The sequence below is a fragment of the Myotis brandtii genome, unplaced genomic scaffold (genome assembly GCF_000412655.1).
Source record: "Myotis brandtii unplaced genomic scaffold, ASM41265v1 scaffold456, whole genome shotgun sequence".
Taxonomy (NCBI): domain Eukaryota; kingdom Metazoa; phylum Chordata; class Mammalia; order Chiroptera; family Vespertilionidae; genus Myotis; species Myotis brandtii.
In genome coordinates, this window is record NW_005367431.1 from 2,673,718 (window position 1) to 2,689,341 (window position 15,624).

A 15,624-nucleotide genomic window follows, 5' to 3' on the forward strand; every position below is an offset into this window, starting at 1 on the left:
CTTCTCCGAGAACCCACACCCACCCCCCCGCCGGGACCCTAGCACCCGGCGCCCACCAGTCCTTGCCAAGGGGGACAGTCTGCTGCCCCCTCGGGCAGCCCGTCCAGTCTCACAGGCCCACTGCCCCACACCTGCTGGAGACGGCAGCAGCTCCCAACGTCACTGGGACAACGGGCGGGTGAACCTGCGTCCAGTGGTGCAGCTGATTGACATCATGAAGGACCTGACCCGGCTCTCCCAAGACCTGCAGCACAGCGGTGTGCACCTGGACTGCGGTGGTCTCCGGCTTAGCCGCCCGCCCGCCCCACCCCCTGGTGACCTTCAGTATAGCTTCTTCTCCTCCCCCAGTCTGGCCAACAGCATCCGCAGCCCAGAGGAGCGGCCTACCCCCCACGCCAAGTCTGAGCGGCCCAGTCACCCCCTCTATGAGCCTGAGCCTGAGCCGAGAGACAGTCCTCAGCCCAGTCAAGGCCATAGTCCCGGAGCCACGGCCGCGGCCACTGGCCTGCCCCCGGAACCTGAGCCAGACGGCCCTGATTACTCAGAACTCGCTGATGCCGACATCCTTAATGAGCTGGCCTCCCTTACTTGCCCCGAGGCCCAGCTGCTGGAGGCCCAGGCCCTTGAGCCCCCATCGCCTGAGCCAGAGCCTCAGCTCCTGGACCCCCAGCCCCGCTTCCTGGACCCACAGGCACTAGAACCGCTTGGGGAAGCGTTGGAGCTGCCGCCCTTGCAACCTCTCGCTGATCCTCTGGGGCTGCCAAGCCTGTCTCTGCAGGCCCTGGACACCCTGCCTGACTCCCTGGAGTCACAGCTGCTTGACCCTCAGGGACTTGACCCCCTGCCCAAATTGCTTGACGTCCCCGGCCGTCGTCTGGAGCCCCAGCAGCCCCTAGGGCCCTGCCCACTGGCCGAGCCCTTGCACCTGGACTTATGCTCACCCCATGGTCCCCCTGGGGCTGAGGGACTCCCCAAGTACGCCTTGCGGCGCACTGATAGGCCAAAGATTCTGTGTCGCCGGCGGAAAGCTGGTCGGGGGCGCAAGGCAGACGCCGGACCTGAGGGCCGCCTGCTGCCCCTGCCTATGCCCACAGGGATGGCGGCCGCCCTGGCTGAGCCTCCACCACCACCGCCTCCACCACCTCCTGCCCTGCCAGGCCCAGGCCCAGAGCTGGAGCCGGAATCTTCCCAGAACCCAATGATTCCTGCCCGCAAAAGCAAGTGCCGGGGCGTACGCCGCATGGTGGTGAAGATGGCCAAGATCCCTGTGTCGCTGGGTCGGCGGAACAAGACCACATACAAGGTGTCCTCTCTGAGCAGCAGCCTGAGCGTGGAGGGCAAAGAGCTGGGCCTGCGTGTGTCGGCAGAGCCCACCCCGCTGCTGAAGATGAAGAACAATGGACGGAACGTGGTGGTGGTCTTCCCACCCGGCGAGATGCCCATTATCCTCAAACGTAAGCGCGGCCGCCCTCCTAAGAACCTCCTGCTGGGTCCCGGCAAGCCCAAGGAGCCAGCCGTGGTGGCGGCTGAGGCCGCCACTGTGGCAGCAGCCACCATGGCCATGCCGGAGGTGAAGAAACGGCGGCGGCGGAAGCAGAAGCTGGCATCTCCCCAGCCGTCCTACGCCGCCGACGCCAATGACAGCAAGGCCGAGTACTCAGACGTCCTGGCCAAGCTGGCCTTCCTGAACCGCCAGAGCCAGTGTGCCGGGCGCTGCTCTCCGCCCCGCTGCTGGACACCCAGCGAGCCCGAGTCGGTGCATCAGGCACCCGACACCCAGAGCATCTCCCACTTCCTGCATCGCGTGCAGGGCTTCCGGCGGCGTGGTGGCAAAGCAGGTGGTTTCGGTGGCCGGGGTGGGAGCCACGCGGCCAAGGCAGCCCGATGCTCCTTCAGTGACTTCTTTGAGGGCATCGGCAAGAAGAAGAAGGTGGTGGCAGTGGCAGCTGCCGGGGTGGGGGGCCCCGGCCTCACCGAGTTGGGCCATCCCCGCAAACGGGGCCGTGGGGAGGTGGATGCCCTCACTGGGAAGCCCAAACGCAAGAGGCGGTCCCGGAAGAATGGGACTCTGTTCCCAGAGCAGGTGCCCAGTGGCCCCGGCTTTGGGGAGGCAGGCGCCGAATGGGCCGGGGACAAGGGTGGTGGCTGGGCCCTTCACCACGGGCACCCAGGTGGGCAAGCTGGCCGGAACTGTGGGTTCCAGGGGACTGAGGCCCGGGCCTTTGCCTCTACTGGGCTAGAGAGTGGGACCTCAGGCCGTGGCAGCTACTACAGCACGGGCACGCCTGCGGGCCAGAACGAGCTCAGCCAGGAGCGCCAAAACCTCTTCACTGGCTATTTTCGCTCCCTGCTCGATTCGGATGACTCCTCCGACCTCTTGGACTTTGCCCTTTCAGCCTCACGCCCTGGCCCCGAGTCCCGGAAGACATCGGGCACCTATGCGGGGCCCCCAACCAGCGCCCTGCCTGCCCAGCGGGGCCTGGCCACATTCCCCAGCCGGGGAGCCAAGGCCAGCCCAGTGGCGGTGGGCAGCAGTGGGCCTGGAGCGGACCCCTCCTTTCAGCCTGTCCTGCCTGCTCGCCAGACCTTCCCACCAGGCCGGGCAGGGAGCTACGGGATAACCCCAGCCACTTCAGATTGCCGGGCAGCGGAGACCTTTCCGAAGCTGGCTCCTCCGCCTTCAGCTGTGGCCCGCTCACCCACCACCCACCCGCCGGCCAACACCTACACCCCCCAGTACGGTGGCTATGGGGCTGGACAGAGTGTATTCGCCCCAGCAAAGCCCTTTACGGGCCAAGACTGTGCTAACAGCAAGGACTGCAGCTTTGCCTATGGCAGCGGCAACAGCCTGCCCGCCTCGCCCAGCAGTGCCCACAGCGCTGGCTACGCCCCACCGCCTACCGGTGGCCCCTGCCTGCCACCAGGCAAGGCCTCCTTCTTCAACAGCTCTGAGGGGGCTGCCTTCTCTGGTTCAGCCCCCACACCCCTGCGCTGTGACAGCCGGGCCAGCACTGTCTCGCCTGGCGGCTACATGGTGCCCAAGGGCACCACAGCCTCTGCTGCCTCCTCCTCCTCCTCCTCCTTCCAGCCCTCACCCGAGAACTGTCGGCAGTTTGTGGGGGCTTCTCAGTGGCCTTTCCGGCAGGGCTATGGAGGCCTGGACTGGGCCTCGGAGGCCTTCAGTCAGCTCTACAATCCCGGTTTCGACTGCCATGTCAGCGAGCCCAACGTGATCCTGGACATCTCCAACTACACGCCACAGAAGGTGAAGCAGCAGACAGCCATGTCCGAGACCTTCTCTGAGTCGTCCTCCGACAGCACCCAGTTCAATCAGCCGGTCGGAGGCGGCTTTAGGCGTGCCAACAGCGAGGCCTCGAGCAGTGAGGGCCAGTCCAGCCTGTCCAGCCTGGAGAAACTCATGATGGACTGGAACGAGGCCTCATCTGCCCCCGGCTACAACTGGAACCAGAGCGTCCTCTTCCAGAGCAGCTCTAAGCCAGGCCGCGGACGGCGGAAGAAGGTCGACCTGTTCGAGGCCTCACATCTGGGCTTCCCATCATCCGCCTCAGCCACTGCCTCAGGCTACCCGTCCAAACGGAGCACAGGGCCCCGGCAGCCACGGGGCGGACGGGGCGGTGGGGCCTGCTCAGCAAAGAAGGAGCGGGGCGGCGCAGCAGCCAAAGCCAAGTTCATCCCCAAGCCACAGCCGGTCAACCCGCTGTTCCAGGACAGCCCAGACCTCGGCCTGGACTACTACAGTGGGGACAGCAGCATGTCACCACTGCCCTCGCAGTCAAGGGCCTTTGGTGTGGGTGAGCGAGACCCCTGTGACTTCATGGGACCTTACTCCATGAACCCGTCCACGCCATCTGATGGCACCTTTGGCCAAGGCTTCCACTGCGACTCGCCCAGCCTGGGTGCCCCCGAGCTGGATGGCAAGCATTTCCCACCACTGGCCCACCCGCCCACGGTGTTTGATGCTGGCCTGCAGAAGGCGTACTCACCCACCTGCTCACCAACACTGGGCTTCAAGGAAGAGCTGCGGCCGCCACCCACAAAGCTGGCTGCCTGTGAGCCCCTCAAGCATGGGCTCCAGGGGGCCAGCCTAGGCCATGCGGCTGCAGCCCAGGCCCACCTGAGCTGCCGGGACCTGCCACTGGGCCAACCCCACTACGACTCCCCCAGCTGCAAGGGCACAGCATATTGGTACCCGCCAGGCTCAGCTGCACGCAGCCCACCCTATGAAGGCAAGGTGGGCACAGGGCTGCTAGCTGACTTCCTGGGCAGGACGGAGGCTGCGTGCCTCAGTGCCCCACACCTGGCTAGCCCACCAGCCACACCCAAGGCCGACAAGGAGCCCCTGGAGATGGGCCGGCCACCTGGTCCACCCCGTGGCCCTGCTGTAGCCGCTGCTGGCTATGGCTGCCCGCTCCTTAGTGACTTGACCCTGTCCCCTGTGCCAAGGGACTCACTGTTGCCCCTGCAGGATACCACCTATAGGTATCCAGGCTTTATGCCACAGGCGCATCCCGGCCTGGGTGGGGGCCCCAAGAGCGGCTTCCTGGGGCCCATGGCGGAACCTCACCCTGAGGACACATTCACCGTCACCTCCCTGTAGTGCCAACTGAAGTGCCGACTGGACCTCGAGGTTTTGTTCCTGGGTGAGTCTGGGGATGCGGGTGCAGTGGGAAGAGGCCTGGGGGTTGGGGCGGAGATGGGGACATGAGAGGTTGGCCGAGGAGAAGAGGTATAGTGATGAGCGGGAAGAATTTAAGGACAAGATTGGGGGCCTGAAAACAAGGAGTTGGGATTCAGTAGGGAGTCCAGGGTTAGATTTTGGGAACAGTCTTATGGAAATGGGTTGCTTGGGCGCAGAACCCAGCATGGGACTTGGATGTTATTGAAATGGCAGGAGAGCCGTACACTGGACAGTCTCATCTATTTTGGTTCATCAAGATATTTCCTTCATTCATGCTAGGGCCTTGACAGGCACATTTGAGTCCCAGGAAACAGTCACCACTTGACCTCACGTAAGGGAGGGCGTTTGAGTTGCTCTGTGAAGGGGAGGCAGGCTGTGTAATTGTCTGCCAGGGCCCATCCAAGGTACCGACCCTGACCTGCTCCTTCGTTTGCCTACGAGCTTCACTTAGTCTCAGGCGCAGTCTGGTAAGGGCCAGGTTAAAGGTGCAGCCAGGATGTCGGGTCATACACTCTCTACGGGCTTCATAGAAGGGCCTGGCGTATCCTTTCCTGGTCACCCATGGTCCCCCCAAAGGCTGTTTTTCAAAGTCTTTGGCCTGAGGTGGGCTCACCGTGGTCGGGCATGTGGGGTGGGGACCCAGAAGGGGAGGAGGGGGTGCTGGGATCCTGCTGAGCCTGTGTCAGTGGGTCATCCCCGGGCAGGATGTTTCCTGCCTAGAAAAAGCCAGGCCCTTTCCTGAAGCCAAATGCTTTTCCAAGAGTTCAGTTAAATATTGATAGATATTCAGATGTCTTTATCAGGCACTGTGACCTCCGTAGTTAGAGTCCCAGTTTTATGCTCTCGAGATTTTATGTTTTAGGAAAGGAGAATAAAAGGGGAGAAGGTTGGAGAAATCATTTTCTTGATGAACAGCCTGCTCCAGAAATACAGGCACAACTGGCCCCTCAGATCCCACTTTTGAACAACGGACCCGTCACAGGACTGGCTCAGGTGTGGTGGCGGTGGAGTGGGCTGGGGGCCTGTCTGAGCCCCTCTCTCTTCACCTCTGCTGCCACTGCGGCCTCCTGGGAGCGGCTCTTCCTTGAGAAAGAATAGCAGGGCTCCTGGAAAGCCCCGTCCCTGATCTGGGGAGGCCATTCAAGGCCAGGGTGACTCAGGGTCCTGAAGTCATGTCAGTGGAAACTTATTACACCCTCCCTGCCTGACCTCAGCTCCCTTGGTGCCTGAAGGTGGCAAAGGGCAGCATGTGGGAGGCAGGAGGCCTAGAGAAGGACCATTCCCCAATTGGCCATCAACTTGCTATATGCCCTTGACCAAGCTTTTATCCCCCCCCCCTCCCCGCCCCACTCCGGCCTCTGTTTCCCCATTTGTTCAAGGAAATTTACTTTGATACTCTTAGGCCCTTGCAACTCTGCATGCCATACACAATGGATCAAACGTATTTGGGGGGGAGGGCAGCTTATTTTTCCTCCTAATGAAGCCAGGCCGAGATTAAAATGGCCTTCCATTCCCCGTGCGTCTTACTGCAAGCAGTAGAGCCACAGATCTGAAGCAGGCCAGGGGGAAGCCGCTTAGGGTTTAAAATGTCAAACTCTTGATCCTTCTCACTGGAGGGGAGATGTCTCATGGATAATCAGAAATGTGAAATAATCCGAAAACCATTCCTCCCAGGCTCTGGGTGGGAAAAGAAATAGGTGTGGGGGCTGGGTGTTTGGGCAGGTCACAGCTCAGTGCGATACATAATGGAGCCACCAGTGAGGCCTGAACACAGGAGGAACTGGGACACCATCCAGCCCCACATTCTGGCCCTGCTCCCTGCTCAGAGCTAGGAGTTGACAGCACTGTCCTCAAACCAATGCATTCAGTTATTCCAAAGACATCTGTCCAGCACGCACTACGTGCCAGGCATGGGGACACCACAGTGAATACCACAAATGAGATCTTGGTCCTGGGGTGGGGTGGGGGGATTCCAGTTTAGAGGGAAAGACAGTAAACAGAATGGCGCAAAGCATTTGGGAAACATCACCGTAGGAAGGACTGCAAAGAGAAGAAAAGCTAGGAGGCCATGAGACTGCTGCAAGCTGACCAGATCCCGAAGCTGATGCTTCAAGGATGGAGTGGGACGAGCATTCTGGGCAGAGGGGACAGCAGTGGGTAAAGCCCTGAGGCAGGAAGGAGCTCAGCTTTGAAGACAGTAACGCTGAGTGAGGGGGCGAGGCAGGCAAAGCCAGAATCATGCCGGGCATCGGAAGGAGTTTGAACTGTCTTCCAAGACAAATAGGGAGCCCTCAGCTGGGACGTGCCAAGGGTCTCGGTGGAGCAGGGCAGGTGGTGAAGGAGGGAGCCCACGCAGGCACTGCAGACGGCTCTGACCAAGGCCATGGTAGAGCTGCCTCCCTTTATCTGAGATGGCACCCCAGTTCCCTCTCCTGAGACAGCCTTCCAGGGCCAGGCACTGACTAAAATCACTGTGGGGGCGAAGGTTTGGGGATACAGGGGAGTGGAATGGTGAGGAAGAAGAGTTAGCAGAGGGGGTGTCCCTGTCAACAGGACGTAAGCAGAGAGGACAGCGACAGGCTCATTCGCCAACAGACTGAGCACTCGGTGTCGGGCACGGAGAAGCAGTCCTTCCGCTGAGCCACATCTTGAGCCCCTCCATGCCATGCCAGTGCCAGACACGGGGAGACAAAGCAGCCATGACCTCTGCTCTCAGAGGTCAGCGTCCACCCCAGGAAGCTAAAACAAGTACACAAAGAACCTGAAAACACCGGGTGGGAAGTGGCAGGTGCCAAGAGGCAGGGAGCAACAAAGCTTGTGCTCCAGGAAGGTGGGTGCTGAGGTCAGAAGTCATCCCTCTGCCCCTCTGGTGAGAAAAGGGACACATTTTGTGCTGGGCTCTTGGTGCAGCACGACTTTACTGGCCTTTCTCAGCAGCCTGGGAGGCGAGTCCCTACCCTCAGTCAGGGAGTTGAGGAAAAAAGGTGCAGCGATGAACTTTGCCCAGAGGACCCATAGTTAGTAAGTGGTGGAGCCAGCATTTGAACCCAGTTCTGGCATCACCCCCACCCCATGTCCCCTGCCACACTGCTCCCCCTCCGCCCCACACCCCTGACTGCCCACCCACAAAATGACAGATTGGTCGGATGTTCCCTGCAACTGTTCCTGGGCCTGACATTTTAAATGGATGTTGAGGTTCTGCAGAAGAAGCTGCATTTCAGCTCGACCTTGAAGAGTAGGCAAGATTTGGACACTGGAGAATGGGGGAGGGGCCTTCCAGGCAGAGGGAACTGTGGGCCAGGGCAGGTCACATCCCAATGGGAACTAGAAGAGGAGAGCTCTGAGGAGCCAGAGTAGAGAATGTGGGACCAGACCGGTCTGGGAGCTGAGCTAATGGGACAGAATAAAAGGGGTGGGGGTCGCGGGCACCTGGGCCCTTACAGACCTCTTCTCTAGTCCCTTAGGAAAGCAAAGCCAGACAGACTGGCTCCTTGTTGGGCCCTGCCATGCCCTGGGAGGAGCGGGGGAGGGTAGGAAGGGCCCTCCAAGGTGTTCAGGAATCTCGAGTCCCCCTCTCCTCCCTGCTCCCTCTCGGGCCTGGATCTGAGTCCAAGAGAAATGTCACAGGTCTTCCAAGGTTACACCAGCTGGGGCCTGACCAGAGCAGGAAGCAGTTCCCAAGGCCACCGTCCAGCAGGGTCAGCAGGCATGCCCGGACCGGGGCCAGGCCCCGGCTGCTCTGGGCTTTGTCTCTTCGTGTCTTGAAACCTCAAGAGGTCACTTGATCTTGCCTCTGGCTCGGAGCAAGAAGAGGCCCTCACGTCAGGGGTCAGCCAGCCCTGCCCTGCCTCTTCGGGGCTCCTCTTCCCAATCCCCGAGGCTAGCCGCCCTCCGATCCTAGCTCTCGCCTCTCCTGCAGCCGTTTTCAGGCCAGGCCTTCTTGTTCTGAGCCCTCGTTTCCTGGAAATCTAATCTCTCCATGAACATGCCCTCTCACGCTCCTTCTCTCCCACATCCCCGTGGCCCTGGAAGAAGAACCCAAGGGAGCAAAAAGCCCTGAAATGGGGGGAAGAGGAGAGGGGGGTGGAAGAGCATGCCTGTGGGCACGGACAGGCCTGTGTGCAGAATCTGATTCCATCTCAAACCAGCCAAGTGACCTGGTGAGTCACGTCACCTTGCTGCATCTCTTATGAGAATTAAATGAGATTACCCGTGAAGCACTTAGCCGAGTCCCTGGCACAGTGAGCACGTAATCGGTGGCTGGTAAATGGGGGGATAAAATCCTCCTCGCCACCTGCATGCCGGGGCCTCTGATCCAATCTGTGTGAGTCACACACCCCTGACCTTCTCCTGCTTGCTCAGGACTCTGCAGCCAGGCCTCCTTCACCTGCTCAACCGGATTCCCTCCTAGGAAGGACCTTATATCTATCTCGTGTGAATGTGGGGCTTTTGGTGGGAGATGAAATGCTCCCTAGGTCTTTGCCTTAGCAACTAAGTTCTCCCTGGGGAGCCAGAGAGACAAGGTAAGTTACAGGCCCCACCCCAAGGGACCCGAAGCCAACTGCGCATCAGGACCCAGGTCAGCTGGAAGGCCTGCCCACACATGCATCCACACCAGTCCTCTCTCTCGGTGCAGAGCCTCTGAAAAAGATTTCCTGTGGCTTTGTCACAGGTCATGGTTTTTCCCCTGGCAGATTTGCCACCTTTGTCACCATAACTTCTGCTGCCGTCGTGCCCTCTGTTTATGCTGGAGGGCAGAGGAGGTAGATTAATTCTGTATTCAACGCGCATGAGCCAGCCACCTTTCTGGGCCACGCATTGCAGCCAGTGCTGAAGGTACCGCTGAACAAGACAAGCAGTGTCCTGCCCTCATGGAGTTTGCAGCCTATAAATAGGTGTTTATGAAAAGCCTCCGTGAGGGTATCACTCTCCAGGGGAGGGGATGAAACAGTCCCACCAGGAATGCCAGGGACCACTTGTGAACCACGAGCAGGGTGTGGGCAGTGCGGGCTTCCTGGAGGCAGAAAATGGGTCTGGAACAAATTTGAGACTTCAGAAGCTGTAACGCCAGCTCAGCCGCCTGGGCAGAGCACCCAGCACCTTCCAGGTCTCCTGCCCCGACATCTTTGCCCCCTTCCCTAGTCCATTCCCTCCATTGCTGCCACCAGAGCGCTTTGTTCATCAGTGCATGGTGTCTGAGCCTCCCAGATATTTACTGAATGATTTGATTAAAACATATTTGCTCCTATGACTTCATTGCTTAACACCTTCAAAAACTTTTTTTTCTTTTTATTGATTTTAGAGGAAGGTGGGCGGGCGGGGAGAGAAACATTAATGTGAGAGAGAACATGGTCAGTTGCCTCCCTCACGTGCCGACAGGGGATCAAACCCACCACCTTTTGGTGCATGGAATGATACTCCAACCAACCGAGCCACACAGGCCAGAGCGCCTCCTCCCCTCTCCAACCTCCTTCCCTGCAAAATAAAGCCCAGCTTCCTAGCTTGGTATTCCGGGTATTCGAGGCTTCTTTTTGACCCGACCCCGACCTCCTCCTCACTCACGCTCCCTTTCCAGCTTTGGACTGGAATCAGGAATGGGGGGTGGGGCGCTTTCCCCAGCATGCCCTGTGCCTTTGCTCTGACTGTTCTCTGGCCTGGCCTGCCCTTTCCTACCCACCATTCATCTCCCACCTGTCAGTTCCTATCTTTCACTCAGACATCACCTCCTCCAAGAAGCGTTCCAGGATCCTTCCCAGGCCCGATTAATCTCCAAACCTTCATGCATCCATGACAGCCCTTCCTGGGAATGTCCTCCCCACGCCATCAGCTTCTTTCGGCCAGTTACTCATGTCAGTGCACTGTTCCCATCTCCCTCCCCAGTATCTCATCATGCCTGAGACATTTCAGGGTCAGGGTTTGGGGGTTTTTTTCCCCTTGAGTCAAAGAACAGTATGTAGACTAGGGAGAATTGTGAGAGGAAAGGGTAAGTGTTGGGGAATGGGTAGAAGATGATTTCTCTCAGCTTTTGTTCTCAGATACGCTCCTAACAGCGGGGCAGGGTTAACTGGGCTTTTGGGGATCTCCAAGTACAGCCCTCCTGGTTTACAGAGAGAGAGAGAGAGAGAGAGAGAGAGAGAGAGAGAGACTTGCCCAAAGACACACAGCCACCCAGGCAAGGAGGCACCACATGGCAGAGTCAGGAGGGGCCCTTGGGGATCGCACAGTTCCACTTTCTTGTCCTTTCTGTAGCCTCCATCCACTTCAGCTGCATCCCCACACGTACCCATTGGTATCCCCTGTCTTTACACAGGCACCTAGCAGGAGACGGGAGAGGGTGAGGATAAGCCTCCCCCCCGCACCTGTAAGAAGTATGAGACTCCCGAGAGGTGGGAGAGGGACACAAGGCCACACAGCTCGGTGGGCGGCCAGGGATGTGAACCCTGTTTGGCCCTATAGCATCCCTGTATGCCCAGCAGTGGAGGAAGTGGGAGACCCCTAAGGAGGGAATGAGGGGGAAAGCTGGAGTTGAAGAAGCACCTCTCTGGTGGACACAGATGGTTTTATTTATTTATGTTTCGTTAATCATCACCTGAGGATATTTCTTCCATTGATTTTTAGAGAGACTGGGAAGGAGGAAGGGAGGGAGGGAGAGGGAGTGAGAAAGAGAAACATCAATGTGAGAGAGTCACATTGATTGGTTGCCTTCCACACACACCTCAACTGGGGCCAGGGATCGAACCTGCAATCCAGGTACCTTTGACCAGGAATTGAACCCATGACCCTTCTGTGCGTGGGATGGTGCTCTAACCATTGAGAACACTAGCCAGGGCTGGACTCTGATTTTTTTAAAAACTTCCCTGGAGTGGGGAGGGGAGCTCCTCCCCACAGCCTGCCCATTCCCAATGGGAAGCCCCACCCTCCTGGAATCTCTCCCAGGTGTGACCTGTGCCCCAAGGGGCATCAGCGTCCTCTCCACATTTGAGGGGCTTGCTGGCCTGACTTTGCCTGAAAGCATCCGAAGGGGTGGATTAGCCTTTGGGCAGCTGTGGTTGCCTCTGGCCACTTGTCTCTGGAGCCCTTTCTCAGCGCCTGGAGCTCTCTCCTGTTACCTGTCCGATCCCCGTATTTTACAGAGCAACCGAAGGCCAGAGAGGGAAGGACTTTTCCCAGGTCACACAGCAAGTCAGTTCAGTTCCGTGTACTCTCTTGGCCTTCTGCTCCGCTGCCTTGTTTGATGTGAGGCCCCTTCTGAAGGGCAGTGCCTAGAAGGTGGGGGTTAGACCTTAGCTGTGGCCTGCAGTTAGTGGGTGTGAATATGTCTGCTGGTTGCTTAAATGAACACGGAATGTGTGCTCCTTTTTAAAAAAAAAATTTTTTTTATTGATTTCAGAGAGGAAGGGAGAGGGAGAGAGAGATGGAAACATCAATGATGAGAGAGAATCGTTGACCGGCTGCCTCCTGCATGCCCCACACTGGGGACCGAGCCCACAACCCGGGCATGTGCCCTAACGGGGAATCAAACTGTGACCTCCTGGTTCGGAGGTCGATGCTCAACCACTGAGCTACACCGCCCGGGCGGAATGTGTGCTCCTTTAGTGGGGAGAGCAGCTCTCCCCAGACAACCTGATTTGTACACGATCGGCAGCACTTTGAGTCCCTGCCCAGCTATCCCTCAGTGCCCCCCAGTGCCAGCCCCCACTGACAGGCAGAGACCATTTAGTGCCCTGACACCTCGGACAGGAAAACTGCTGGAGCACAAGGACTCCTGGCAGGGGACTCTGTAGTCCTTCATCACGGAGGCACTAAAAGGTTAAGTCTCATGAACAATGGCTGGTGCCCTGGGGCGCTAGGCACATGCTGGTGTTGGGGACACAGAGGTCCACACAGGTCTCTGCCCTGGAGGAGCAGGGAAGGGAATGACAAGTGCACTGGTAGCTATGGTAACAGGGTGGTCTGAGGCAGCATCCAGGAGGTGTGCGCGACCTGAGCTGGACCTGGACATGCTGATCAGACTTAGACCCGTCTTCGCCATCTTCGCCGTCGTTCAGTCAGCACGCACTCTTGACCCCAGCATGTACAGGGCTCTGTGCTCCGCAGGGAGGAGAAGAGCCACAGTGCCTCCTGCCAAGGCTGGGCTAGGGGCCCCCCAGGGCTTCCCTTGGCACAGTCCTCATCTCCCCGCGTTGTTATTTCCTGGTGTGGGGTCTGCTTTTCTTCCTTCTCTGCTCCGTGAGCCCCTCAAGGGCAGGGACTAGCAATCTTGTTCTCTGCTTTGTCTCCAGTGCCCAGCCCTGGGCCACCTGGCATGTGAGCCTTGGTTCCATTTTGTGAAAATTGAACCTAGTGAGGTCAGGGTTCTATATAGCCACAGCCTTCTCCATCCTCCCCTGCTCAGGAGCCTCTGGATTCGATTCTCTCCCCATCCCCCACCGTCCCCCAGATTCTGGCCAAGTCATGAAAGCTGGGGAGGGCGGTGGGAGGAGGAAGGTGAGACAGGATGGCTTAGCAGAGGGTGAGAAAGCCTCCCTGCTGCCTGGCCACCGGCACCATGGGAATGGTTCTGGCAGGAGCTGCCTGCTGGGCTGAGATCACCATGGAGACCCGGCTTGGAGAGGGTCACTGGCAGTGGCTACGGGCTGGAGGGGGTGGGGGTGACAGGGATTTGTGAGGAGGCTCCCAGCCTGCCCTGGGGCCCTTCAGGGGAGCAGGAGAGGCTGGGGTTTGGTAGAATTCACTTGCTAAGTGATTTGGAGCAGCCCATTCTAAGTCTCCCCCTCTCTTGTCTCCCCAACACATTATACCCATCACCCCAACAGGAGGTTCCTGAGCTCAGCAGCTGTTTTTAAACTGCATAGAACTGTCCTGCAGATCGGTGCCTCCAGCCCTTCAGCTGCACCTTTCCCCCACATCTAACAGGCCTGCCTAATGGACACCCTGCTTATCTCTGCAGCTGCTCCTGTTTATCACCCCACCTGTGGCGAACTGGCATCCATCCCACCGCACCCCTTGCCCCAAGAGCTGCTTTTCCACCAATCCCCCCAGTCGCAATATAGCTGTCACCCTGCCTGGCATACCTCTTACCCCCGCGGCTAATGTTCCATCCTCCCCTCCCCTGCAGGAGACCTGACAGCTTAACAAAGATGCAGCTCCCACCCTCCCCCTCACATCTCTGTTTGCCACCTGGGCTGAGGCACCCCGGTGGGGTGCTGCTCCCACCACCTTCCGGGAACCCACCTGGGTCCTCTGGCCTTGGGGGAGTACTGGCAAGTCCAACCTCAGGACAGAAGTCTTCCCCGGGGCTGACTGCCCAGCAGACAACAGCCGAGGCTGAGCAGAATTTAAATGTGGCCTGTTGGGAAGGGAAGCCAAGAAGAGGACAAGGGAGGAGAGGCTTTCTGTGGCTGCCGGTGCCTGCAGGGTGGGGGATGGTGGGCTGGCTTGCTGAGGAGTCGGAGAAGGTGTTTTTAACACCCTCACCTGCCCCTGAATTCTGGTGGGACGGTCACTCACCAAGTGTGGGAGATGTGAATTTCAGGCTCTGAGAGGACAGAACTCTGAAAGGGTCAGGCTAATGACTGGGCGTCTTGAGAATGACTGAGCCCATCCCTGTCCCTCTGGGCACCTTCCTGCTCATCCCAGCAAAGCTGGGGTCTGGGTAGGGAGTCAGTAACCCCGGGGCCCTTCTAGGGAAAGGGGTACTCCAGCCCTCCAGTGTCTGGTGGTTGTAGGGACTGGGGACTTGGGGGTTCCTGAGCTTCTGGAAGGCAGGAGGTGCAGCCAAACACAGATGGTATTGTGTTGGGCAATTTCTTTATTCCTTTATTCAGACAGACTTCCTCCTCACCTCACCTCTCTGAGGAACAGAATGGCATCGGTGGGGGCTGGGAAGAGGGTTCGATTTAGAAGAAATTAAAGCGGCAGTTCACACCTGTGCTGTGCTAAGGCCCCATCTTCTCCATTGTGTCATTTCTCAGAACAGCCTCGGTTGGAGGAATTACTAAACTCATTGTTGCATGAGGAAACCCAGCCTTGGAGAGCCTAGCTGGCCCAGGCCCCGGGAAAAGAATAGCAACTAGTAATTAGTGTCATTTATTATGCATTTATGTACCAGGCTTAATCTGCCTTGAACCACTAACTCCTCCCAACAAACCTATGGAATAGTTCTGTTGTCCCCTTTTTACAGATGAGTAAACTGAGGCTCACAGAAGATTCACCAACTTGCCCAAGGTCATAGAGCTATTAATGGTGGTGCTAGCATTTGAACTTAGCTGTGTCTGGTTCTAGAGTTCAAGTTCTCTCTCTCTCTCTCTCTCTTTTTAATATATTTGTATTCATTTCAGAGAAGAAGGGAGAGGGAGAGAGAGATAGAAACATCAATGATAAGAGAATTATTGATTGGGGGCTTGCAGGACACCCCACATTGGGGATTGAGCCTGCAACCCGGGCATGTGCCCTGACTGGGAATTGAACCATGACCTCCTGGTTCATAAGTTGACGCTCAACCTCTGAGCCATGCCAGCCATGCTAGAGTTCAAGTTTTGGAACTCCAACCACTCACCCAGCACATCCTTTACCTCTCAATGGCCTTGGACCACACATGATTTTACAGATGGAGAAACTGGGCTCAGAGAAAGCCAGGAGCAGCCCAGAGTTTCATGGGGAACTGTTTGGAGAAGGAACAATGGGGTTAGCTTCTCCCAGAATCCTGGTAGGAACTGGGTGTGGTCCCACACTTAGCCTCCCTGTTCTCAGAGCTCAGTGTCTGCCTGCTGCTGACTTCTGTCTCTTCTCTTATGTTTCTTTGCAGCTTTCAGAAAATCAACGCCAAGACCCCTCCCAGCGTCCACATCGTCCTCTGGCAGGAGCGCTTGCCCCTCTGCCTCCCGCCCCACCCCACCTGCACCCCCCTGCAGCCCCATCTCCTC

At 58.1% G+C, this 15,624-nt stretch overlaps 1 protein-coding gene across 1 annotated transcript in view; it reads left to right on the forward strand.

Moving 5' to 3' along the window:
• Positions 1–15,618, forward strand: part of AHDC1 (AT hook, DNA binding motif, containing 1) — a 52,825-nt gene extending 37,207 nt beyond the window's left edge. The window contains exons 6-7 of the mRNA XM_005875250.2: positions 1–4,661; positions 15,507–15,618. Of these exons, the coding sequence (XP_005875312.1) occupies positions 1–4,618 (4,618 nt within the window). The 3' untranslated portion in view covers positions 4,619–4,661; positions 15,507–15,618. The remainder of the gene's footprint in view (positions 4,662–15,506) is intronic.
• The last annotated feature ends 6 nt before the right edge of the window (positions 15,619–15,624 follow it).